This window comes from Stegostoma tigrinum, chromosome 15, assembly GCF_030684315.1.
Source record: "Stegostoma tigrinum isolate sSteTig4 chromosome 15, sSteTig4.hap1, whole genome shotgun sequence".
Classification (NCBI taxonomy): Eukaryota; Metazoa; Chordata; class Chondrichthyes; order Orectolobiformes; family Stegostomatidae; genus Stegostoma; species Stegostoma tigrinum.
In genome coordinates, this window is record NC_081368.1 from 61460898 (window position 1) to 61488800 (window position 27903).

At 40.2% G+C, this 27903-nt stretch overlaps 2 protein-coding genes across 4 annotated transcripts in view; both read left to right on the forward strand.

Moving 5' to 3' along the window:
* Window positions 1–7989, forward strand: part of faah2a (fatty acid amide hydrolase 2a) — a 59383-nt gene extending 51394 nt beyond the window's left edge. The window contains exons 10-11 of the mRNA XM_048544359.2: window positions 3633–3827; window positions 6269–7989. Coding sequence (XP_048400316.1) covers window positions 3633–3827; window positions 6269–6444 — 371 coding nt within the window. The 3' untranslated portion in view covers window positions 6445–7989. The remainder of the gene's footprint in view (window positions 1–3632; window positions 3828–6268) is intronic.
* A 4140-nt stretch (window positions 7990–12129) lies between these two features.
* Window positions 12130–27903, forward strand: part of LOC125458899 (interferon gamma receptor 1-like) — a 51444-nt gene continuing 35670 nt past the window's right edge. For 2 of the 3 annotated variants that reach the window (XM_059651286.1, XM_059651287.1), the window contains exons 1-3: window positions 12405–12467; window positions 22416–22542; window positions 26374–26503. In XM_059651286.1, the coding sequence (XP_059507269.1) occupies window positions 22440–22542; window positions 26374–26503 (233 nt within the window). In that variant the 5' untranslated portion in view covers window positions 12405–12467; window positions 22416–22439. Of the gene's footprint in view, window positions 12244–12404; window positions 12468–22415; window positions 22543–26373; window positions 26504–27903 lie in introns of those variants that run through there. The other variant, XM_048544717.1, reaches the window with a different exon arrangement.

Sequence of the window (27903 nt, forward strand, 5' to 3'; positions counted from 1 at the left end):
GAAGTGCAAAAAATGTCCAATTGAATTAAATATGCCATCACTTTATTTTAATTCTTATTACTGAGGGTATTGCTGGCAAGGCCAGCATTTCTTGGCTATCCCTAGCTGTCCTTGAACTGCTTGGCTGTCTTAGCCATTTCAGAGGGTATTGATGCATCAATCACATTGCTGTGGGTCTGGAGTTGTTATTAGGCGATACGAGGTAAGGACAATAATTATCCTTCCCAAAAAGATGTCAGTGAATCAGCTGGGTTTTTGTAATGGTTACCATTTTGTAATGCAATGTCACCAGTAAACAATTTTTTTTTTTAAAAAGCATTTGCCATAGTGTGACTCAAACCCATGTCCATTGAGCATTACCCTGGGCACCTGGGTTACCAGTCCAGTGAAATCACACCTGTACCACTGCTTCCACACAGGTGAGGCTGTTTGTTGAATGTGTTCCATAGCGGCTTTTCAAGCAAACTGTTTGGTAACACCTGTTTTAGGGAATTTAGATGTAGCAGAGTTCTTTTAGTCATGAGGCATCCCACAAACATGTTGGGAATTCTGTCCCCTCATCTTGGTCTGTTTTCTGCAGCCTTAAATAGTAATTACCACTTGCATTCTAAGATCAGGATATTGACACATCACAAGACTGATTCCTATTTTGAGAAAATTAAACTGCACATTGCTGCCTAATAATATAGTTACTTCAGTGCATTGTTCAATCAATCCTTTGCTAATTCCACTTCTGCTATATAGTCTATAAATACGTTTTTGTTCAAAGTACCAAGGGTGTGATGAGAAACTGGCTCAGGTGGCATGAGGTCATTATTTGCATAGCTAAAAGTGAATTGTTGTTGTGGATTCTACTTCCAGTCATCAGTAATAATGCAGAAAAAAATTGTACGGAAAAAAGCATGACTATTCCCAATTGGAAAGCTTTGAAGGCATTTTATGGGATAAGAGTACTGAGGGGAAAAATATAGCTGGTTTGAGAACCTGGAGAAAGTTCTGAGGAACTTGCAGCTGTTCATAAACTAAAAGGACTGTTTTGACTGTTTTCTTTCCCTGTTTGACTTGATGGACCAATGCTAAAAAATTTGGAGGATAAGTTGGCGAGTTAAAATAAGAGTCGTCAAAATGGTAATATTGGATAGTATCATGAAGAGGATTGACACTGTTCCTTGCAGCAATGAGTGAGAATCTAGAAGGATGTGTTGTACATCCAATATGAGAGTTTGAAATGTCTGCTCAGGGCTTCAGAAGAATTTGGTGTGGGTGAGGGATGATTCAGTAGCATAACATGACCAAGACAATGTTCTACATAGTCACATGACAAGCTAGGCACTAAATTAGGAAGCAGAATTTCAAATTAATAATATCTTATTACTTGAGCCACTTGCAAATTGGGATAGACCGAACCAGATTAGAGAAATGAATGCATGACTCTGACTTCTCCTGTGGGAGAGGTGAGTTTTGCTTTTTGGACACTGGTCTAAGTACTGGGAAAGTGATGTTTGCACAATTGGGATGGCCTCTGCCTGAAGTGTGCTGGGACCAGTGTTTTAACAAGCTGTGAAACTAGGTAAGTAGAGGGGGTTTCAAACTAAACAGCGGAGACAGAAGATCAAATATTGGAAGTTAGGATAAATCAGAAGGAAGAGATAAGAGAAGTGAAAGGTTTTATTACAGGAAATGATAAACAGACTAAACATTGGCTAAGTTACAAAATTTAATAAAAAGGCAGAGGCCTTTATATCTAAATGAAGTATGATCTGATGGTTGTTATGGAAATATTGCTGCAGGATGACACAGATTGGAACCTGAATATTGAAGGGTACATAACATTTTGAATGTAGGATCAGGTGGCGGTGTGGCTTTGTTTAGTTAATGGTTATCTTGACAAAATAGAAAGGGGTGAGCTAAGGTCAAGAAACCAAGATATAGGAGTGGTTTAGGTAGGAATCAGCAATGATAAGGGCAAGACGTTCGCTTGCAAGAACATTATACAGGACCCCCATCAACAACCCCACAGTAGATCAGAATATAGAGGGAGAAATAACAGGAGGTTGTAAGAGACAGATGTCGTGATAATCAGGAAATTCTGGAAAATCCAGAAAATTCAACTGAGGAAAAGTAGCGTAGATAAGTTCATAGAATCTTTTCAGGATCATTTTAGAATAGCATGTTCTGAAGTCACCGTTGGAGCGGCTATGTTAGATTGTGATTGTGCAACAATGGGTGGCACTTCAGAATTTTGGACAGAAGGTTTGAAAAAGTAAAGAATGAATAAAAGATGAATTGGGACGGAATTGAGCTAAGAGGAAATGCTGGCTAGAAATATGAAAAAAGCTAGTTAGAGTTTGTATTTAAGAATGAACAAATGTAATCTTGGATCATAAAATGAGGGAGTCTTGAAATTCAACAGGTATTTTGCATTTGCCTTCACTACTTTTCGAGGGGAAATGCAAGAAAGGAAGGTGATGGAGTAGCTTAGTTAGTATGAGTATGAGATGGAATAAGTACTATAGTGAGAAATGATCTTGCAGTGGAAAATGCAGAACCCGTATAAGTGGAAGTAAGAAATAACAAAGGGTACAACATGCTGGTTGACATAGTCTATGGGTACCAAAGTAGCTGTCCTATAGGTTAGATAATAAGTTGGGAGATAATAAGGGCTTGTGTTTTTAAAAAAAATTGCTATGACAACCATTCTGTATATATACATATACATCTGTAATATGGCAAAGATTAGTGATAAACTAATGGATTGAGAAAATGTTAAAAGCTAACAATAGGTGAGTAACAAAAGAAGAAGGAGAATAAGTAAAATAAAGACAAACACTAAGACTTCCTTTTAAAAATACAGTAAAAGAAGGGATAAAAAGGCTTATGTTAATATAGGTCCCTTAGGGAATGAAGACAGGGAAATAATAATGGGTTGCAAGGAAATGGCAGAAGAATTGAATACGTTATTTGCGTCAATCTACATGATAGAGGGCATAAAAGCATTCCAAAAAATACTAAGTCAAGGACAAAGAGGTGAAGAGGAAATTTAAAAAAAATGAATATCACTCAAGAAAAAGTACCAATGAAACTAGTGGGGTAAATGCCAGTATGTCCTTTGGAGATCCTGGAATATTAAAGGAAGCAGTTACATTGAGATTTCATTAGAATCTTTAGATCTGGCAAAGGTCACCAAAGCATTGGAAATGAAATGTAGCACTTCTGTTGAAAAAGGGAGGAAGGTGAGAAACAGGTGACTAAAGGCCAGTTAGCTTAATATCTGTTACTAGGAAAATGTTAGACTGTGTTATTAGCAGAACGTTTAAAACATATTATAACCAAGCTGCATCAGCATAACTTCATGAAGAGTAAATTATATTTGACAAATTCATTAGATTTTTTTGTCAATCCTGCTTTTTTTTAAACCTCCTCAGTTAGATATACTATATTTAGATTTTCAAAAGATGGTCAAGAATTAAGCGTACGTAAGTTTTCAAGGCTTATGGGGAAAGACAGGAAATTGGAGTTAAAGGTTTTCAGATCAGCCATGGTCTCATTGAACGTTGGAGCAGACTCAAAGGGACAAATGGGCTACTTCTGCTCCAGCATCTTACCGTCACATTATTTGTTTCTTTACGCAGGTCTTGGAATTGTGGAAGATTTGACCAAGGTGGATCACCATAGTAATGTTAAGCTGATGAACATGTGTCACAACCTTCAGGCTGAGCTGTCCAGTCTACTTGGAGATGATGGTGTGTTTTTATATCCATCCCATCCAAAAATTGCACCTAGGCACCACCATCCCAAATTTATGCCCTTCAACTTTGCATACACAGGCAAGTAGTGAACCTGAAGTTGAATGTTTGTTTTTAATTTACATAATCTTATGAAAGATAAAATTGTTTCATTTTTGTTGACAACATGTTTAGATTCAAAAACTGCTCAATGTGTCATATTTCACAATTCACCATTCTTTGTTTTTGCCGCGTTTCTAATCAAAGATAAACGTGATTTCCTGCTTTATTCTTCCTGTTCAAGTATCCAGAAACCCATCAAGAGATTTAAATTGATTATTAAGTCATCCTGGTTTCTCAGGATTTACTCTTCTGACTTTATGGTTTCTGTAGTATTATGAGATGCACGGTATCTTTGATAAGATGTTATTATTGACTCTCTTTGAGATTTTATCAGGAACGTATGGCCACACTGACCCAAAGGTAGGAATAGAGTTTTAAAACTGACCTAGTTGTCTACTTATAGAAAGCATTGGCACCTCTATCTTGCTCAGTTGAATCATCTAACTGCCTTTGAATTTTACAGAACTTTGCATTTAATACTGTATTTGGAAAGTTATTACATACGTAAATCTCTCTTCACCTGAAATGTTGCCCAATCCTCAACTTCTTTGATCTGTTTGTTCTTTGTTGAAGTTTAACTTGAAATTGTTATTTAAACTTTATTAAGAGAAGAACACCAACTTGAATTTTGAACTATGATGCAACTCTAGCTGTTGGTGAACTTAACACTACTTTTCAGATATTGCATCTGCTAGTCCAAATATTACCTGAAGTGACTTTTAAATCCTTAAGTTTGCAAAGATGGTAACATTCAACATCATTGTAATGGTGCATTTATGTGGAAGAATGTGCTGGAAATTTTGCTACGAGCTGTAGCAAAAGTGTAAATAACAAAGGCTTATTTGGCATAAAAATAATCAATTTGGTCCTCTTCATTACTCTTATCTTGATCAAGAGACTTTAACTAGATTTGTTCGATAAACCTGAAGATAATTATTAGGTGCAAATTTTTTTAAATTAAGTGGCAAAATAGGGTAATGACAAAGATACCACATAGATTTTGGACCTCACCTCCAAAGTGCATCCCAACCAGTCCCAGCTCCCCTGACCCAACCCCTTGGCCTCACATTCATCAAGGCTAATCCACCTTGCCTGCACATCCCTGGACACTATAGACAATTTAGCCTGGCCAATCTGATTAACTGCACAACTTTGGATTCTGGGAAGAAATCGGAGCACCCAGCAGAAACCCATGCAGACACTGGGAGAATTTGAAAACTCAACGTAGTCACCCAAAGCTGGAATTGAACCTGGGTCTTTGGCACTGAGGTAGCAATGCTAAGCACTTAAGGTTCTTGCGAAGATTTGTATCTCAGGTTGTGGGTGAGGTTGTTGACTTGCTTGCCCAGCTGGCTGATTATAGTTCAGACGTTATGTCATTGTGCTCAATAATATCACTGTGGCCACTGATGAAGTGATGTTGTTCTACTCCGCTTAGTATTTGTGATCCGGTCTGTTGAGTGTTCAGTGTCACTGCCAGTTCTTTTTTACAATGGTTTGTGTATAGGGTTTAATTCCATATGTTCATTGATTGCATTATGGGTGGAGAACCAGGCCTCTAGGAATTCCAATGAGTATCTATGGTTTGCTTGAGCTAGGATGATCACGTCGTCCTGGTTAAATTGATGGATGGAGTGGTAAGCACTGTGCTGCCATACCCCCAGCCAGCAGTTCTTTTGGTCTTATAACTGACTCATATTGGTGCAAAGCAATGGAAGATCTTCCGACTAGATTTCAGATTCAGATAGAAAACAGTAGTCCTAATAATAAAAACGTCCAGTTTTTGTTTTTCATGTTTTTCCCTGAGAGAAAAATAGCTTTTTGGTTGGCTTTACTTTCATGAGCTTTTTCTTACCGACTGACAGAAAATGTTTCCCTGCTGTCACTTTTTAAGAGAGACAAATTATGCTATTTCCAACAAGAAGATTCTTTTGCCATTGAGTGAAATGATTTATTGGAAGAACCAGCAACTTGCTAGGCAACCTACAACCTCTTCCAAAACTGTTTTGTCTAACAATTATAAGCCATCATGAAAACTCATTTCTCTTCCGAAAGCTTATTTTGTCCCGAGAGTTGCTTAGCTTTGCATAAACAGCAGGCAGCTCCTAAATCTCTTTGAACTTTGAAGTCACATAACAAATTCTGTGCAACCCAGGAAATGTTCAAATCATCTACTATCCAAGATTTAATCCATAAATCTGATTCTATCATTGTGGTAACTAATTACATTTTAAAATCTCTAATTTAATTCCCATGTTAATATACCTGGTAGATCATTGTAGACCTTTCTTGTTCAGATTAAAAAGCAATTTTTAATTCATTTCCATTTTATGTTTACTGAGTCTATTTTCTGGGTGTATTTTGAAGTAAACTGGGTAAAATGCATTTAAACTCCATTTAATATTTGTTACTTCATCTAGCAATTTTTAATGTGCTTGGACTGCCAGTGACCCAATGTCCCCTTGGCTTAAGCAAAGATGGACTGCCTCTTGGAATTCAGCTTGTGGCTAACCACCATAATGACCACCTCTGTTTGCATGTGGCTCAGCATTTGGAGACCGCCTTTGGTGGATGGCGAAATCCAGGAGCATCCTAAATAAATCTCAAATTATACTTCATTCTGCTTCAAAGATTATAGGATTTTTAAAAAACTTAATGATACAGCTGAAATTTATGTACAGATGTTTAATATCAAGTTAGAAGATTTATTCCTTTAAAGAAACATTCTCACTTAAACATGTGAAACAATCCTGTAACAATATAAAAGTGAAACAGTTTTGAAAGATAGGACTGTTATTTGTAGCTATGTTTTTCTCATTAGCTGTTTGTTGACACTTATGAACACCGGGTCTCTACGCTGCATGGAATAATCCTTACTATCATTGGTGTAGAATTATGTTTGTTGTTATTTGTGCTGTGAATAATTTGCCATATAACTTTGATCATTCTTGTTGCTTTTAACAGAACTTTACTTCTGAGAGAATATGTAACTCTAGAGTTCACTTCCAAACTCCAGATTCTTGACAGTTTTGTATACCTCTGCATATTCAAATTATTTGTGCTGATCTGTAATTTAAAGAAGCACTTATTTGACCACCAACTTGTATATTCATTTTCAAGTTGGCCCTTTACTTATTTGTCCTCTTTGCAGTTTCGTAGAACTAAGTTTATTCTGTTTCTCTTTGTAGCTCTGCTATTGTAAAATTTGAGTGCGATGTTATATCTTAAAATAAATTTAGTACAGAGGGACTATTATAAATAAAATTGTGCAAATTATTAAATACATAGAAATCTAAGAATGAACAGTTATGGATTCACAATGGCATTGCGGTGTTAATTTTGTTTACTGTATCGTTTTGAAACGTAAATTTTAATGTGTTTGTTCTAACACTCAGATTATATAAACTTGTAAGCAGTAAAGCTACTCTAAATGATGTGGTTAGAGTTGTTTCCACATCCTTGCTTTGAAACCGCGGTTAATCATAACCTAGTCTTGCATGACTACATTAAGCCATTTTTCTAGAAATTCAACAAGCAGTGTTACTAATAAACTTTGCTTATTCTATTATATTTTCAAGCCTTCCCATTCTTCAATTACAGAAGTCAGTAGGTTGTCACTAGTTTTCTGTAACTTGTGCACTTTCCCTTCACAACGTTACATGTATTGCTCAATGAAAGAGTATGGTTGAAACCTCCAAAGATATCCATATTGCCTTATCTATGTTGTGAAATTGCATTCAATTCTACCCATCACTTAAGATTCTGCTCTAAGTTCGAAACAAAATCAGCTAGAACTTGTTAAACTAGGACCCTTGGAGTGCCGTTGAAGGTTAAGGGAAATATAAGTTGTCCTCACTGATACTAAATGCAATATCTTCCAGGTTTTTCAGTGACATATCTAACTGTTATGTGTTGTTTTTTCTTTTGACTGAGCTCTATTGTTAAAGAACCATATGTACACAGAACAAAACAAATGATATGAGAATGGATGCAAATGAAATGATGCATTTGAGTTTGGTGTTGTTCAAATATCAATCTTTGTGAATGTTTAATTGCAATTTACGTCTGCCCGTGTGTTTTGGACCATGCAAATGACCGTGTACATCATACGTGCTTGTTGAATTAAATTACTTGAATCTTTTTCACTATTACATTATTAGATGTAGTTACAAAATAAGTTGTTTTCATGCCAGCATTAAGATTATAGGTAAATCAGATTATAGCAAAAATAAATGAGATTCCAGTAATCTGTCGGTAGCAAATTAGTGTTTCATGGACTGTCTCACGCTCATAGCACAGGAGAAGACCTTTGGCCCATTGAGTCCGTGCTGACCTGTCTGCAATAATCCCTCCCAATAGCACTTCGCCCATGGCCTTGAATGTTAATAGCATTTAAAGTGCTCATCCATGTACTTTTTACAAGTTGTGAAGTTCCCCATCTCTAGTGCCATCCCAGCCAGTGCATTGTAGATTCTCTGGTTTAAAAATGTTTTTCCTCAAATCCCCTCTGAACGTAGAACAGTACAACACAGTATAGGCCCTTCAAACCATGTTGTGCCAAACTTTTACCCTAAACCTAAGGTCTATCTACCCTCCAGCCCTACTTTATACTATCATTCATATTGCCTGTCTAATAGCTGTTTAAATGCCCTGATGAGGTCGACTCCACTACCCTCTCCGGCAATGCAGTCCACGCCCCTACCACTCTGAGTAAAAGACCCTACCTCTGACATCTCCCCTATATCTTCCTCCACTCATTTTAAAACTATGACCCCTTGTAATAGCTACCTCCATCCTAGGAAAAAGTCTCTGGCTATCCACTCTATCTATATCTCTGATCATTTTGTACACCTCTATCAAGTTTAAAACCTGTCCTTTAATATTATGCCCCCTTGTTACTGTCCACACCTTTCAATCTTTTACACTTTGATCAGGACCCCTACTCACCCTTTTCTGCTCTAAAGCCTACTCAGTCTCTCTCCTTAGATAAAATGCTTTAACCTAGGCAACTTACTGGTGGCAGGATTCGACCGCACAAATACTCTGTGTCCACGGCTAGAAGTTGTCAAAACATTTTCATATTTAAGCATTGCAGTATCCTTTCAATGCAATGTTACACAACAAATTGCTTGAAAGGTTTATTTAACACTTCCTGTTTCAATGGTTGTATGCACTAATTTATGTTAATATTTAGCATCCTTTAAAATAATAGAGAAAAGAATTTCATGAATGTTTAGAACAGTCAGATACTAGAAATGCTTTGGAAAAACCTATGAGCTGGTAAAACCAGTTGCTATAACCTTGAATATGATTGATGCTTCACAGTATTTAATTTAAATGTGGTTTATTACGACAATGAAATGTTCATCAATGATTTTGAATTATACATCAACATAACTTACTAAATGCTGTGGTTCATAATTCAAAATATACTGCAACTTTGCTATTTATTTTCTCCCTATGATTGTCAGGCTCTTAAAACAAAAATTAGAACAAATTTTAACTCTGCCAGTGAATAGGTTTAAAATTGGGTTCTTGCAATTTGCTGTCACTCTGCATTTAAAAAAATTATATAAATCAAAATTCCTCTCTTGCAAAATGAAAGAAGCTAAAAATGTTTTGTTTTTATTTCACACATCCAGCTTTCATAGAATTTTGTGTTTTGTCCTAATGCTGTGAGATGCACCACAGTTGTCCTCCTGTTTGTAGCACCCTCAATGTTTTGATGAAACTATAAACAAAAAAATTGTACTTGACTATGAGATAACAAGGTGTAGAGCTGGACGGGCACAGCAGGCCAAGCATCATCAGGGAAGGGGAAGAGGGTTCTTTAAATAGGGAGAGAGGGGGAGGCGGATAGAAGATGGATAGAGGAAAAAATAGGTGGAGAGGAAACAGACAGGTCAAAGACGCAGGGATGGGGCCAGTCAAGGTGCATGTACGTGAGGAGTTAGGGAGGAGATAGGTCAGTCCAGGGAGGATGAACAGGTCAAGGGGTTAGGATCAGGCTAGGAGGTATGAGATAGGTGTGGGGCTTGAGGTGGGAGGAGGGGATAGGTGGGAGGAAGGACAGTTTAAGGGAGGCAGGGATGAGCATGGGCTTGTTTTGGGTTGCGGTAGGGGGAGGGGAGATTTTGAAGCTTGTGGAGTCCACATTGATACCGTTGGGCTGCAGAGTTCCCAAGCGGACTATGAGTTGCTGTTCCTGCAGCCTTCGGGTGGCATCATTGTGGTACTGCAGGAGGCCCAGCATGGACATGTCATCTGCAGAATGGGAGGGGGAGTTGTTTAGTGCGAACTGAGCATAGGTGTTCTTCAAAGCAGTCCCCAAGCTTCTGCTTGGTTTCCCCCATGTAGAGTTGGCCACAACGGGAACAGCGGATGCAGTATATTACATTAGCAGATGTGCAGGTGAACATCTGCTTGATGTGCAAAGTCTTCTTGAGGCCTGGGATGGGGGTGAGAGGGGCGGTGTAGGGGCAGATGTAGCACTTCCTGCAGTTGCAGGGAAGTGTGTCAGGTGAGATGGGGTGGACAAGGGAGTCCCAGAGAGAGTGGTCCCTCCAGAAAGCAGATAAAGGTGGGGAGGGGAAAAATATCTTTGGTGGTGGGGTTGGATTGCAGATGGCGGAAGTGTCGAAGGATTATGTGTTGGATCTGGAATTGGTGAGGTGGTATGTGAGGATGAGGGTGATTCTGTTTCAGTTATTGCAGGGAGGGGGTGTGAGGGATGAGTTGCGGGAGACATGGTCGACGGCGTTCTTGAACACCGGGGGGGGGGGGCTTGGTTCACACCAAACAACTGCACCTCCCAGTCACAAACCATTTCAACTCCCCCCTTCCATTCTGCAGATGACATGTTCATTCTGGGCATCCTGCAGTGCCATAACGATGCTACCTGAAGTTTGCAGGAACAGCAACTACTATTCCGTTTGGGAACCCTGCAGCCCAGTGGTACAACTGCGGACTTCACAAGCTTCAAAATCCCCCCCACCGCATCGCAAAACCAGCCCAGCTTGTCCACGTCTCCCTAACCTGTCCTTCCACCTATTCCCTCCTGCCACCTCAAGCCCCACCCCCCCCATCTCCTACTGACTGACCTCATCCTGCCCCCTTGACCTGTCTGTCCTTCCTGGACTGACCTATCTTCGTCCCTGTCCTTTACTGGCTCTATCCCTGCCTCTTTGACCTGTCTGTGTCCTCTCCACCTATGCTCTCCTCTATCCATCTTCAAAACACCTCCCCCCCCTCCCTATTTATTTCAGAACCCCCTTCCTCTTCCCCCATTTCTGAAGAAGGGTCTAGGCCCGAAACATCAGCCTTCCTGCTCCTCTGCTGCTTGGCTTGTTGAGTTCATCCAGCTCTCCACCTTTATTATCTCTCATTGTCTAGCATCTGCAGCGCTTACTATCACTTATTTCCAAAACTTTTAGTTCCACAATTCTGGTGCCAGAGATAATTTTCCAATAATATGATATGAATTGTTTTTAAACTGCATTCTGTTTTGTATTCCTGTGCCCTGTTGAGTTGCGGGGTGCCGGGTACTATCACAGCAGTAAAATCTGTAGATCCCGTGCGGCCCTCCCCCGCTTCAGATAACACCGCCTCTTGAGTTTCACCTGAGCTGGCTTAGTTACAGGCTGAAGTTTAAAACCTAATCCGTGTGGCGCAGTGATAGTGCCCTTACTCCTGGACTGGGAGGCTCGGGTCTAAGTCCTAGCTGCTCCAGAGGTGTGTGATATCATTTCCGAATAAATTGATTAGAAAAATAAATCTGATGCCTTTGATATGGCACATGCCTCTACAACAGTGGATTTGGCCCGGTTCCGTAGACATGCAGAAGTAAAATTTGCAATTTTCTATTTGCAACGCAAGGATGACAATTTTAACAGGTGATTGCGAATATTGTGACAAAGACGCGGTTCTGTTTGAATCACGTCTTTAATTGCATATGCAGCTAGCCTCTCTCTATATTGAGCAGACTGTCAAGCGGTTTGAACGTGGATAAACGACGGTGGGAAAGAAATATAAAACCAATCGCGTTTATGGCAAGGTGGATTTTACCTTCAAAACTTTGCCCACCACAAGCCAGGGTTTGACACTGATATATATAGGATCCATTGAGTTGGCCGATAGCGAGATGAATGTTCTCTGCAGCTGCAGTAGTAAGCTGCCGCCTTCAGGTATTTTGGGGTTGAGTTGAATCTTGTGATTGGTATCTAAGGACGGGCATAGAGAATAACAACACACATTAAAGGCGGAGTCAGCTTCACGGAAATGTACAAGGATGAGACAAAGACACCGAAACTTCAAGGACGAGGCTCCCGTCGACGTCGGCCCGTCGAAGAAAGTGATCGGCCAGTGTTAAATTCGACGGGGCAGGTCGACTCTGAAGGTAAGTGGGTCAGGAGGGAGGAAACACCCTGTCACGTTAACGGAGGGGCATCTCAATCTGCCCACTGGGAGGGCTGACACTGTCCATCTGTGCCCGAGCTTGTGTAACGAAGACCAGCTTTCAGGGTAACTAATGAACCCTCTTAGGAGAACTTAAACGTTGTACGAAGAGGAATTGAAAAGGAGAAAGAGATGGTAGGAACTGCCGATGCTGGAGATAACAAGGTGTGCAGCTGGAGGAACACAGCAAGCCGAGCAGGAAAGCTGATGTTTTGGGTCTGGACCCTTCTTTGTTCTATAGTTTCTCCATGTCTCGATCCTTACAACGCGATTACATAATTCCGCATGGGAACGATTACACTGGCACCAAAAATTACTTAGAAATCCACATTGCTTAACATTATGCAAACTATAAAACATTTGACAAAAGCCGAGTTTGCTCTGTTTGGACAGACTTCCTTATTTAAGCCGAATTTTATTAGCTAAACTCGAAGTTGCTTATTTGAGTAAAACAATTCATTTCTTAGCATGAAATTTGTACCCTATTGCAATCTATTTTGTTTAGCTGAAATTATCGGTCATCTCAGGGACTTTCAGTGTAAAAAGGACTTTACATGATCAGGGATAAGCTGATGTCATGGTGTTAAATCTTTTCTGCATGTTTGCAATAACCCAGCAACATCGATTGTTTTTTGAACATCTCCTCCTTCAGAACTTCTTTAAAGATCTGACTGCTCTGTCTCCGGAACACTTGTTTCCCGTGGACTGACAACAGCAGATTACACCTTATCCAGGCAAACACTTCAATTGTACCTTTATTAGATTAGATTAGATTCCCTACAGTGTGGGAACAGGCCCTTCGGCCCAACAAGCCCACACCGCCCCTTGAAGCATCCTACCCAGACCCATCCCCCTATAACCCACACACCCCTGAACACTACGGGCAATTTAGCATGGCCAATCCACCTAATCCGCACATCTTTGGACTGTGGGAGGAAACCGGAGCAAACCCACGCAGACACGGGGAGAATGTGCAAACTCCACACAGACAGTTGCCCGAGGCGGGAATCGAACCCGGGTCCCTGGCGCTGTGAGACTGCAGTGCTAACCACTGAGCCACCGTGCCGCCCATATGAAGCTGGCTGGCGTAGATAACACTCCATGAATCTTTTGAGGTATTGCTCATTCAGCATGATACTAGAATCAATGATAATGGGAACTGCAGATGCTGGAGAATCCAAGATAACAAAGTGTGGAGCTGGATGAACACAGCAGGCCAAGCAGCATCTCAAGAGCACAAAAGCTGACGTTTCGGGCCTAGACCCTTCATCAGAGAGGGGGATGGGGAGAGGGAACTAGAATATATACTAGATATGATACTAGAATCAGTTTGGAGTTAGAATTGTCACTTTAGTTTAAGAAATGTTTGTTGTAACTAGGTGTAGCAGAACACCACCCTTCAGAACAAGCATCCAAGTGGAGGCATTGTCTTGAAACGAGGTACTTTTCAGTGACATTGGTATCTATCTAACCCTGTGAGATGATGGATAATCCCTTTAGGTGACGATCCCTCATATGGTGAGCCTTTGCTGCTGGCTCCTAATGTCAGTGTTGCAGAGACAGGCTGCACCAAAAAGACTGCCAAGGAATCTGTCAGTGAGGGTTTTTTTTTACTTTAACACCTGTTGTAAAGCTGCTGTATTCACTGGTCACCTTGGTGGAACACTAGAGCCCAGAGGTGGCATTGCTGTTTGATTCTTTCGACAGCTAGTGACTCCCACATGCAATAATCGATAGTTAGGCCCACATGTCACACTTACAAGGGTCCTTGAAGTGCAGCTTTGGGTGTGCCACATGGTCATCTGACTCTGTGTGTGAAGAGGTAGTCAATGTCTGCATATATGCATTCATCAAAAGCTGCTCGGATTCATTTGTGCCAATACACTTGGGAGCTCTGGTCTCGATAGCACACTCACATTTATGACTTTGCCTTTCCAGGATATATTCATAATGTGTCACAGGCAGTGAAGATGGAAATGATTGAGATTCTTTTCCTCATAGCAGTAATTCACCCATGTGTCAGAGCCTCATAGAAGGCTGTTGTGAACCGCATAAAGCACCAACTTGCTCCTATCAGCTAGCTTGGCATTATTTTTTAATTCTACATGCATTTCATGAGTCAGCCAAAGGTAGGAGCTGCTTTCCTTCTGCATGCATCAAACTATGCATCAGGGCACCCAAGGTAGTAGAATTTGCTAACCACTTCTACTGGGGTGTTATTTCATGTGAGCAATGGCACAGATACAATGGCCTATTCTTTGACTATGATTTTCTTGAGTCCTAGTCAGCGAGAACCAAGAGAGATGGTCTGTGCCCCTTTGCAGTTGAGTTCCCATGTGGCTTCAATGACGGCATTAGTTAATCAGAGTAGTTTGTAAGCAGAAAGAAGAATGTAGTATTAATACAACAAATGTCTCATAAACTTTATGATCCATTCTCCTTAAGGGAAATACTCCATACACATTTTGCATTTTGCAAAGAATGAACTTGAGGAGCTGCATGACTGTCTGTTGTTCCGTCCTATATCATTGGTCTTACATTGAAAAAAGGACACAAATTTACAGCACCTTTCGCAATCTCAGGATGTCTCAAATCATTTAATAGTTACCGAAGCATGCTCTTGTCATCTGAATATTTCACACTAGTTCATTCCATTTTATTGTGGATTGAATGGGTCTAGGATTCCTCCGGTTGAAAGAAATCTCTGAATCAGAACACTTCGGAATATCCAGGCTATTGTTAGTAAAATGCTAACACCCCTACTTTAAACAGTTGTAAAGGTTATCTTTGTGTGCACTCAATGCAGATGTGATGCTAGTGTACTTTCATCACAGCCAACTTGTGACACAAAATGTAAAATCTCGCTTCAGTGGATTGATTCTACATTTGAACATTGCTGGAGGGTAACATTGCCAGATGCTATTGCGACATCTGAGATAGACAGGAAATAAGTCGTAAAAACATACCTTCTATGGCCTCCATCAATTTGTTCTGATATTTCTGTAGATGGGCCAACTTGCCTTACTAGTTGAAAATCGTAGCATTGACATGGAGTTAAGTTGACAAAGGATAGGAAATCAACAATTGGCTTAGAGAAGGAGGAACAATAACTTAGACTTCAATTCCAAGGTTGCCAATCTTGACTAACTGCTGGCACTGTCTTCTTTGGAATGTTGTGAATTCCAACACATGCCTAAAATCTGAGCACATGATCTAGGTGACAGTAGAGCAGTATGAGGGTGTGTTGCAATGATTAGAGGTATCATTTTTCATTGAGACATTAAACTAAGCAGTAATGACCTTTCAGGTAGACATAAAGCCCTTATCACTTAACTAACACCATGCAAACAGAGTATCTAGTCATAGAGTGATAGAGGTCTATAACACTGAAAAAGACCCCTTGGATCCATTGAATCAGCGACTTTATCTTATTTTCTTGCTGTAATGTACTGAGGAAAAGGTTTATCAGAATTTTTCACTTTGCACTTAACAGGACATTCACAGGAGCACCAGTAAAGGGGAAACCACAAGTGACAATAAAATCATTCCTTCGGAAAAAGCGAATTCATTCATTCATTCAGTGTTGGGACCAGGACACCTGGGTTCATCTGCTCCACAGGTTGATTACAAACAGCTACATATTGGGATTTGTGTACTGGGACCCCAACAATTGTGTGTGGACCCTCCGAGCGGCTGCCATTCTTTGGGAAAACATTGCTAGTTGGTAACTTCATAAAGAAAGCCCAAGCCATTTGTTCATCACATAAGCTTGATGGTGAAACAAGGCACAGCAAAGCCATCTTATTGGATAATGGCTATTCTGATCAGATCATCTCCCACTGTAAATCTCTCAAACTCATGAAAAACCCTAAGGTGATCGCTTCTGATTCTGAAAAGTCTTCAGCGTGTTTCAGATTATCCTGGAATGATTGAGCAATTGGTGAAGTTATCTGTTTAACACTTACTGTTTATTGGAAACATGGGTGATGTTTGCCACTGAGAGAATGTAGCTGTCAAGCCAAAAAGACATTATGTCGATCCCACCAATGAGTAATGGTATATACTAGTGTATGTCAGGTATGCAAGCCACATGTCTCAAAGACTGGTGGATCAATCAAGCAGCATATCGATTTGTGTGTTAAAAACAGCAAGTTACTGGCACCAGACTTGCAAAGCTCGCAACACAGGTCCAACTCAGATATGATTCTGTAATTGGACAATACTTGCTGGACAATCCTTGGTATTTAAAAAGAATACACCAGCAACGAGTTCAGGATTGTCAGTCAGGTTCACCGCATATTGGAAACCACATATACTAATGTGCCTTGCTCTTTGCAGACAGAAAGAACATGTGCATGCACTGTGCCTGTCTCAAATCAACAAAATACTTGACAGGAATTTACTGGTTCATTTTTCAGGACAACACCCTCTCCAATCAGAGTCAACCTGCCTCGTTTAAAATATAAACAAGCCCTGACGGTCAAGCACTATTACCTGAATCCACTTGCAAGCCAATCAACAGCCTTCTCTCATGTAGTATAAATTGTTGGTTTTCCTCTTATTTGGTAGTCCTGAAAATTGTCCTGATGAGTGCAAATCAAAAAGCTTCAACAAAATCTGCATTCTTTCAGCAGTTCTATCATTAGGTTGCATGATGTTTCATGGACTGTGTAGTTGACAGATTTAATTAATAAATAGTTTCAGCTTATTTATGCATTTACTTTAAACCTGTGTCAAATGTCTTTGTAGATATCTGTTATTAGAGTGAGAGTCTGGTTTGATGATAAACATAGGAAATATTGGAGGAACTCAACAGGTCTGGTAGCATCTGCCATGAGAGAAACAGAGTTAGCATTTCGAGACCAGAACTGAAAAGATTTGGGAATTACTTTTAATACTTTTACCAGAGTTGGAGGAGGGCAAATGGAACAAGTGATGTAAGGGTTCAGTGCAAATGTCAATGGTGGTGATGGAGAAAATGAGATGTAGGGTGGATGTGAATGAAGGTGTGAAAGGGAGAGAATGCGCCCTTTCTACTGAGACCAAAGTAAACAAGACACAATCAAAAACAAAACTGTGTGGAGGTGGAGAATGCAAGAAAGACGAAGGACAGATATCATATCCTGAAAAATGAACCCGTGAATTCCTGTCAAGTATTTTGTCGATTTGAGACAGGCACAGTGCATGCACATGTTCTTTTTGTCTGCAAAGAACACGATGCATTATTTTATGTAGTTTCCATTGTAGGGAACGTGACTGACAATCCTGAACTGGTTGCTAGTGTATCCTTTTTAAATACCAGTAATGTTTGTAAGTTATGGAATTCAGTATTGAGTCCTCGAGGCTGCCTAGTGCCAAAGTAGAAATACAATATTGTTCCTCGAGCTTATGTTGTGCTTCATTGGAACATTAGTTTAAAAGTCACGGTGTTAACAAAAGAGATTAAAATAATAGGAGTTGTCTGAAAATGCATGCATTTCGAGAGTTTTGCTTGTATAGAATGCCATGAAGCACTGTGACATAGGTGTACAATAGCATAACCTATATTTTGCTAATTGGATGTACCCTTGAGCTTTCTGTGATTTGAGTTTTGTGATTTTTACAGCATTATTAATTGAGAAGGTGGAGGGGTGGTTTAATGGGAACATGTAAAATTGTCAAAGGATTTGAAGGAGTGAATAAAGAGAAATTGTTTCTAGTTGCAGAATGTTCGGGAATCAGAGATCTCAGTTTTAAGATAATTGCCAAAATAATCCAGGGTTTGAGGAAGGGGAATTTAAAGAGTGAGTTGCTATGATTTGGAATCACTATCTGGAATGCTGGTGAAAGCAGATTGAATACAAACTTGCAAAAGGAAATTGGCTACTACTGGAGGAAAAAAGAAGAAACAGTTGCCAGGCTATGAGAGAAAGAGTTGGTGTGATGGGACTGACTGGGAACCTATTCCAAAGAATCTGTGCATGCCTGACGGGCCAAATGAATGTTTCTGTGTGGTTTGAGTCTATGAAATATAAGAATATTGAATTTTAAAATCTGGCAAACCTTTTAGGTTTAGACACATTGCAGAAGTGAGAAAAATACCGTGAGTTTATATGTGCGGAGATTTTACTCATGATATTGAAAATGTGAACACCTAGAATACAGAAGAAAAAAACATTTTTTGGCAGCTATTTCTTGTTTTAAACTTGCAATTGGTTAAAAGTATATTAATCAGGTTCCCACTTCATTGAATCTCTCTTGCTGATTTCTTCCTTTGAAAATAGAAGTCAATTGGAACTTGTCTCAACTTACAGCTAAAATGACTGGAGAGAAACTGACACCTCAAAATGAGATGACCTAAACCAACTATGTTATTGAATGGGAAAAGTAACAGAAAGAATTAGGGAGAGCAAAAGTGGTTGGTAAAACAAAGTGAAAAGTATCTAGGGAGGGAGAGATGAACAAGGACCCAGGAGGGACTGTGGTGTCATCAGTGTTGAAATTGAAATTTCATGTTTTTACGTATTACTTTACACTTGCATAATTTTTGGTTTAGTTAGTGAAAACAGGGAATTTCTGATCCCCAGAGAGTGATAAAGAACAAAGAATACACAAAACAGAGATAAAAATACAGGGACAGTTACAGAAGCCCCAAATAATAGATTCTACTGATAGCTCACAGTTTAATAAAACACAACAACTACAAAATCTGACATTGAAACAGCCAGTTCTTCTTCCTGTAAAACACATGTAGGCAAGGAATTAGTGTGAAGGGGCAGTAAGACATGAGTTTTTGAGAGTGAATGCAAAACAGTTTATGTTTCAAATTCCGTGTAGCCAATTTATCCAAAAACTTTATTCCATTTATTTCAGGCAGAGAACAATAATGGCAGCACAGTGTGTGCAGTGTTTGATTTGGAGATGAGTGAAAGGAGATGACAATGCTGAAACTAAAAGAATTGTATTAGGAAGGGGAATAAACTCTATGAAAATTTGATAGCTGACACTTGATGTTCTGTGTAGAATTTTGGTGTCTTTTGTAATTTTGCATTTTAAACAAAAAATAATTTATTTTGTAAAAGCCATAGTAAATTATACATTTCGCTAGATCATAATGACCAAGATACACCCCCGTTAAAATAGCAAATGAAGAGAAAAATAGCAAATGAAGAGAAAGCACAAGGAAACACGAAACACTCATTTGCCACTGTCAGCAACATAATGTGCCCAACTTATTTTGCCAAATTGACTCTGTCAAAGAAGTTTGATCTCAGTAGTACTACGTACAAGAATCGTGAGGGACAACAATCGCTCAGATGCATAATATTGTCGTTTGCACCAATGGTGACCAGGAGATAAATATTTTGCTGTCAGCTGCAGCTGACCACTGGTTTATCTGTTTTAATCTCAGGATGTTATGAGCATCGACTCCTCTAATACAAATTTTCTGGGTCATCTCCCTAGTTTCTACCGGTAGTGGGACTTTAATTATGAACATGTAAACAAACAAAATATCTTTCAAAGCAACATACAAACAGACATTACATTTCATCACAAACAAATCAAAGTCCCACTTCACACATCACAGGGAAATTCTACTGTTTATGGCAATCCCAACATGACTTTTGAATATTGAGAAAAACACACAATATGTTAAAGCTTTTCATCTTTCAATCATCACAACATTTCACAAGAAATACCAGCATAAAGAGAAAATTGCAATCATGTTGTACAAGTGGAGGAGACTGCTGATAGGTTAGCAAGAGATAATGGGGACTGCAGATGCTGGAGAATCCAAGATAACAAAGTGTGAAGCTGGATGAACACAGTAGGCCAAGCAGCATCTCAGGCTCCTGAGATGCTGCTTGGCTTGCTGTGTTCATCCAGCTTCACATTTTGTTATCATATGATAGGTTAGCAAATAAACTTTGATAGTCGAGACATAGGAAGTTCAATGGTTGGGTGATTGACAGTTAACTGCCAAGCTTTCTTTAAATTTGAAACCTGGGTAGACTGACTCTTGGCAACTAGTAAGCACTCTCTTGTCATACAGGGTAATGTTCTGTTCCCTTTATGCCCTTTTATGTTGTGTTTCAATGAATTTTCAAGGTGAACCGCTTTGAACAAAAGCCATTTTTCAGCAATCCTCAAGCTCTGTAGTATTAAATGAATACGCCTAACTTTTATAATTCAATAAAAGTTCATTATCCATCCCATTCTATTTCCACTGACTGGTTGGAGAACAGGCTGCAGACTCGTCCTATTCTGCTGGGATTCTCTGAAAGAATGAGATGCCACTCGTGAAGGTAAAATGGTCACCATTGGGCCTTCTTCATGATTTAGGACTATAGCATCAGCAATCCTGCACATCGAGTGTACCGAGTGCATCAGAGTCCCGCACCTTTCTATTATTAACACCACCACCAGAAATTGTGGCTGCTGCCATTTCATGGTGCTATCTGGAGTTAGTTTAGTTTCACCTCAGAAAAGGCCTGATAGCCTCGCACCAGTTTGTGCAGTTGGGTCATTCTCTGGTGTTTTCTACAATGTCTATTTGTTACCTTGAACTGCTCGAGCTGCCTGCTTGAGCTCCCGGTGTTTTGCTAAAGTGTTTTTGTTTGGCTCGACGATGCTTGTTGTTTGTGTTCCAAAAGCAAAAGCAGTTCTGTAGGAGACCAGAAGCTCATTTTCAATACATTTCTCTGCATCAACCTGCTGTCAATAAATCTGCGGCCTGAGGGAAGAAATATTTCAGTTTATTTATTCCAGGGCCATCTCTGAATCTTGAATGGAAAGTGAACTTTGAAGCGTTAACAAAAAAATCCAGCACCTGCTGCCATTACTACAGTGGGGCCTTCCCCAGAGATCATTCTGGGATCCTTTCCTGGAGAGAGCTGAGTGGGAAATGTTGAGCGTTGCCAGGAAAAGGGAAGGGAGGATGGAGTAGGACTGTACCAAAAAGGGGGCTCCCTTCCCAGGCACCTTCTACCACTTGGCACTAAATGCTTTTGAAAGAGGGAGTCCCAGGAGGCCGCTGGCAAACCCTGGAGTGTTTTCCGAATTCCTGAAGGTGGCATGGGACATGTGTCCATGCTTAGAAGAATCCCTGAACCAGCACCAAATCTTTGTGGACTTGGGAAGAACGACATTTGGGGAGCTTGTTGCTCGGCCTCATTAGCCAATGGGCAAGTTCTCACCCCATTTCTGCTGTTGATGTATTGCGACAGGGATTCTTGCCAGCAGAAATGAGATGTATGGCCTCTCCTGTGAATATGTAGGCCTCTCCACCAACTAACTGGCTTCTTCAGTCTCGTGAAACTTGTTTCACGTGTGATTTTGTTGCCTTGGGACTTGATTATTCCAATGCCCTCATGAGTGGCCTTCTGTCTTTCATCCTATGTGATTGTGAGCTAATTTTGGCGTTTACTGCCTGTATTCTAACTCACATCAAGCGCTGTTCACCTATCCTCTACTCTCTGATCCATATTGACCAGCTTCCGGATTTTAAAATTCGCATCCTTGTTTTCAAATCACTCAATGGCCTCATCCCTCCCCATCTGACTGTTCTCCAGCCTTAGAACTTCTGAATGGTAAAAATAGTATACTGCAGGTGCTGGAAATGTGAAATAAAATCAGAAAGTGCCAGAGGAACTCAACAGGTCTGGCAACGTTTGTGGAGACAGAAACAGTTGAGTTTTATTGAGTTTGAGATAATTTCTTCAGAATAAAGAAGAGTCATGTTAGATTTGAAACATTACCCCTGTTTTTCTCTCCATAAATGCTGCCAGAACCGCTGAGTTTCCCCAGCAATTCCTATGAATTATCTATGCTGTGCCATTGCCACATTTCCAAATTTATTTGCTTGGCCGTGTTTGACGTGCCTATGCTGTAAGCTTCAAACTTCCCTTCTCTCTGCCCCCTCCTCCTTTAAGATGCTCCTTAGTAAACAAGCTGTTTTACCAACTATTTTGTCATCTGCTCTAGTATCTCCTTATGCGGCACAGTGTCATGTTTTATTTCACAGCGCCACTGTGAAATGTTTTATTACATTAAAGACGTTGTGTGCCTATTTGCAAGTTGTCGTAAGACTCTGTGGGGAGAACCCTGCAATAATTTGTTGCGTTAATTCTGCAGGCTGTGTAATGCTGTCCAGGAGAAATGCTTCAAAATGTCACTGAGACCCTGCTGGCCATTTGGGCGGATGGAAGTATGGCTAAGCCAGCAGTATGGATTGTAATGTTCTTACATCTTCTTTTACATGGTAGGTTCTTTTATTTACTACAGTAATGCAATCATTATTAAATTAAATCAAACATGCAACATTTGAATGGGTTTAAATCAGGCCCATCCTGTTGTGCAACCATCTCACAATTTAGAAATAAAATCTTATTTTTAATGTTGAGATTCGCGATACAATGCTGTTGTAATAAAGTTCCTGGAGATGCAGGACTGTTCAGAAAGCAACTTCCTAACTTCTACATTGAGCAATAAATCTGTGTTGCAGGAAATCTTTTTCTGATACACACTGCAATGACATAAGCATGGCTCAATTTATTGATTCTCCTAAAATATGGACCATCTATTTTTGCAAAGAAAATTGTATTAATCTTTCATAAAACTGAAAATAAATGCTGCTTGCTTTTGTAAGATTTGGAATGAGACATCTCGTGCTTTACAACAATCAGTCACAAAATAGAATTTGTGTGCCACCAGCTACAGCCTATTAGCCACATAGACCAGAGGTCCCACATTAATATTACCACACCTGATGGCTCTGAGTCCTGACCAACCTTTTAAATCAGGAGATTAGGTACAGTGTTGCTGATAAATTCTCTGGAATTACGTGAATAGTTGGAATAACTACTACTTGGATTTATATACTACTTGTAACACAGCAAAACATCCCAAGGTACTTTAGAGCTGTCTTATAAAACAAAAGTATGACACTAAGCCACGTAAGGAAATATTAGGACAAATGATCAAAAGTTTGGTGCCGGAGGTAGACTATTAGGAACATCTTAAAAGCAGGAAAATGGCAAAGGAAGACTGAGATGTTTGGGTTGGAATTCTGCAGACAAGAACATAAGCAATTAAAGTCCTAGCCATCACAGACAGAAACATTAACATCAAGATACTCAAGAGGCTCGAATTAGGGATGTGCCTGCTCTCTGAGATATATTGGGGAAGAAGGAGATTGCAAATGGAAAGGGGCAAAGTCAAGGTGGAAGTTAAAAAGACAGATAAGAAAACAATATGAATAGCCAGGCATTGTCTAGCCAGAAGCCTAAGTAGGTCATTGAACCAGGTGGACGGGTGAGGGAATGGAATTTGGTGCAATTATGGTATTGACAACAGAGCTTTGAATAATTTCAGCCTCACGGAGAGTTGACTGAACAAGGCTAGTTGGGAGTGTGTTTGAGTAGTCTAGTCTAAAGGCAGGGATGATAGTTTCAGCAATAGATGAATTGAGACAGTGACTGAGACCAGCAATGTTTATTCAAATGGAAATAAACTGCGTCAGTGACAATATAATTGAAATCGTATTGTGATGTCAAAAATTATGTTCTGTGGTTGGTTCATTATGAGCTGGCTCGTTAGTTTGCACACGTTTCATTACCCTGCTGGGTAACATCATCAGTGCAGCCTCCGATGAAGCACTGTTGTGTTTCCCTGCCTGGTATTTAAACTCTGGGGGTCCGTTGGAGTCGATTACCTCATTTCCCGTTTCTCGTCGCAGTGGTGTATATATAGGGTCTGATTCTATGTGTTTGTTGATGGCTTTCTTGGCGGAGAACCAGGCTTCAAGAAATTCCCATCCTAGTCTCTGTTTGGCCTGTACTAGGATCCTGATGTTGTCCCAATCAAACCGGTGTTTCTCCTTATCTGTGTGAATGGAGGCGAGTGAGTATTGGTCGTGTTTTTTTGTTGCGAGTTGGTGTTTGTGTATTCTTGTGGCCAGTTTCCTTCCTGTCTGTTCGATGCAATGTTTGTCGTAGTCCATGTATGGAATCTTATATATCATGTTTGTTCTGTCCATAGCGGGTAAGGCGTCTTTGGTTTGAGTTCGCAGTTGGCATAGGGTTGATGTAGGTTTGTGTGCCACTCTGATGCCGAATTGCCATAAGAGTCTTGTGGTCAGTTTGAATATGTCTTCGATGTTCAGTAACATAATGAGCATGTCAGGCCACAATGTATCTTCCTGTTGTTGTTTGTGTGATAGGCTTGTCGGTGCCAGCAGTTCGGGTATCCATTGCCCTCAAATACTTGGTAGAGGTATTCTTCTTCATTTTGACGTAGTTCTGGGTTGCTGTAGTGTGTTGTGGCTCACTTAAATAGTGTTTTTGCATAACTCTGTTTGTGAGTGTTGGGGTGGTTACCGTCTAGGTAGCGAAGGACTGCGACAAACATTACATGGAACAGACAGGAAGGAAACTGGCCACAAGAATACACAAACATCAACTCGCAACAAAAAAACACGACCAATACTCACTCGCCTCCATTGACATTGATAAGGAGAAACACCGGTTTGATTGGGACAACATCAGGATCCTAGTGCAGGCCAAACAGAGACAAGGACGGGAATTTCCAGAAGCCTCGTTCTCCACCAAGAAGGCCATCAATAAACATGTAGAATTAGGCCCTGTATATACACCACTGCGACGAAAAAATAGAAATGAGGTAATCGACTCCAACGGACCCCAGAGTTTAAATACCAGGCAGGAAAACACAACAGCACTTCATTGGAGGCTGCACTGATGATGTTACCCAGCAGGGTAATGAAACGTCTGTGAACTAATCAACCAGCTCGGCGAGCCAACCGACCACAGTATCCACAACCCGAGCTACAAATCTATTCAAGAACCTTACACCAAGATTGCCTGCAATCTAGTTTAGCCTCAGACTGTTGCCAAGGAGAGAGATGGAGTCAGTGATGAGTGTAGGGAGTTTGTGGTGACCACTAAAATTACAATCCTCGAAACGTTTAAAGGGAAAATTTCCGTTCAAGCAGAGTGAAATGTTGGATAAGCACTCTGAGCATTTGGACTCAGTGAATGGGTCAAAAAGAAATGGTAAGATAGAGCTAAGTGCTTTCAGTGCATATGTGCATACTACTCCCAGATGCGTCAGACCTCTGTCTTCTTCTCACTTTGCATTAAATATTCTACCTAATGAAGATCCTGTATTGTACACTTCCTAAAGCTTCTTTTCTGATTTTTCAAGATTGAAAACACCAAATTCCCTTTTGTAATCTGTGCCCCTGGTGACCCAGAGCCAATTCTGCAGCTGGAATGCTAATAGAGTCATAGGGTTGTACAGCACAGAAACACACACTTTGGTCCAACTTGTCCACACTGACCAGATGTCCTAATCTGACCTAGTCCCATTTACCAGCATTTGGCCCATATCCCTCTAAAACCTTGCCATTCATATACCCATCCAGATGCCTTTTAAATGTTGTAACTGTCTCTGTCTCCGCCTCCGCCACAGCTCATTCCGTACACGCACCACCCTCTGCATGAAAAAGTTGCCCCCTAGGTCCCTTTTCAGATTTTCCCCTCTCACTTTGAACCTGTGCCCTCTGGTTTTGGAATGCCCCACCCCGTGAAAAAGACCTTGCCAATCCCCTTACCCATGACCGTCATGATTTTATAAACCTCTCTAAGGTCGCCCCTCAGCCTTTGAAGCTCCAGGAGCGAAAGACCCAGCCTATTCAGCCTGCCCCTACTGCTCAACCCCTCCAATCCCAGCAGTCTTTTCTGCACCCTCTCAAGTGTAACAAATACCTTTTCTGAAATGAAGATAATAAAAAATGTGAGGCTGGATGAACACAGCAGGCTCAGCAGCATCACAGGAGCACAAAAGCTGACACTAGACCCTTTGTGCTCCTGGGCCTGCTGTGTTCATCCAGCCTCACATTTTATTATCTTGGATTCTCCAGCATCTGCAGTTCCCATTATCACTTTTTCTGAAATGTTTCTATTTGATCAGTGAAACCAGTCTGCAAAGGCGTAAGAATGTTGAAATTTGTTATCAGTGAGAATCTGCTTTTCGCTTTCCAAATACAAAGTCTAAATTTATATTTGTTCTTCAGTTTTAGGCCAACTGCCTGCGCCACAGAATGTAAAATTAAATTCTGTAAACTTTAAACATTTTGCAACATGGAAACCAGGAACTGGTTCACCTCCAGGTACACGGTACACAGTCGAGTATTGTACGCTAAGGTAAGTATATGTGCATTAGCACTGGATTTCTGAAATATTTCCACAGTGAATATACTGTGTTTTCTTAATTCAGTTTCAGGATGTAATGTTGCTGCCACATAAGCATTTATTCCCATTTTAGGTGCTCTGGAGCAGGTAATTTTGAGCCTCCTTCTTGTACTCCTGCAGTCTTTCTGTGTGAAGGCGCATTTGTCTTGCTATTGGGGAGGAATTTCCAAGATTATGACCCACTGATGAGCAAGGGATAGCACCTTTTGATAGTGGGATTGCGTGTGACTTAATATTTCCATTTACCTGCTACCTTTGCCAATCTATTTGGCAGAGGTCACGGGTTTGGGAGATACTGTCAAAGAAGTCTTAAAGTAGTTGCTGCAGAGTACATTGGAGATAGCAAGCACTGTGGACATGATGAACCAGTGGCAAAGGGAATGAATGAAGGTGTGGTTGCTTTGTTTCAGTCAGTGCCACCCATCGAACCAATTTTATAAGTCATGATGATGAAAAAAAAAGCAAGTCTTATAGAGCTAAATACAACAGTGGGATTACAGCTGTATGTTTTTATAAGAAATGGAATCAAAATGAATCAAGAGCACAAACTGATAAATTCAAATTCCTCAAATTCGATGAGGCCCTATTTGGTGTAATAGTAAACTTTCACAAATTACCCAGTACTTTCGTAGATAAATTGTATTGAACTGTTAATACGCATGACAGTAGTAGCCCTCATGAAATCTTGACAAATCTTATGAGTATCTACAGCCATTTGAAATAGAGTCAAAATACATCATCATGTAGCTTAAAGCTAACTACATTTTAATGATGAGATAACAAGGTGTAGAGCTGGATGAACACAGCAGGCCAAGCAGCACCAGAGGAGCAGGAAATCTCATGTTTCTTAGAAGGGTCTAGACCCCAAACATCAGCTTTCCTGCTCCTCTGATGCTGTTTGGCCTGCTGTGTTCATCCAGCTCGACACCTTGTTATCTCAGATTCTCTTGCATCCTCAGTTCCCACTATCTCTCTACATTTTAATGACAACTTTCTGTGCAACAAAAAGATCTCCTGCTTCCTTTGGCAATTACTGTAAATCTATGTTCTAGTGATTTTGAATACTTCTATTAATTCTTTAATCCCTTAACCATCTTTATTCTGAGGAGAACAATTCCAGCTTCTCAGCTGTCTCCATGTAACTGCAGCCCTTCATCCCCGGTACCAGTCAAGTAAAACCCCTCTGTCTTCTTGCAGTTTGTCTTAAAGCGTACTGTCCATAATTGGCTACAGTACTTCAGCCTAGTCAGTATTTATTAAGATTTTGCATGATCTACTCCTTTTTCTACTCGCTGTGACTTATTTTTCTATATAATACAAACAACGCCAACTGCTTTTCTAACAACTTATCC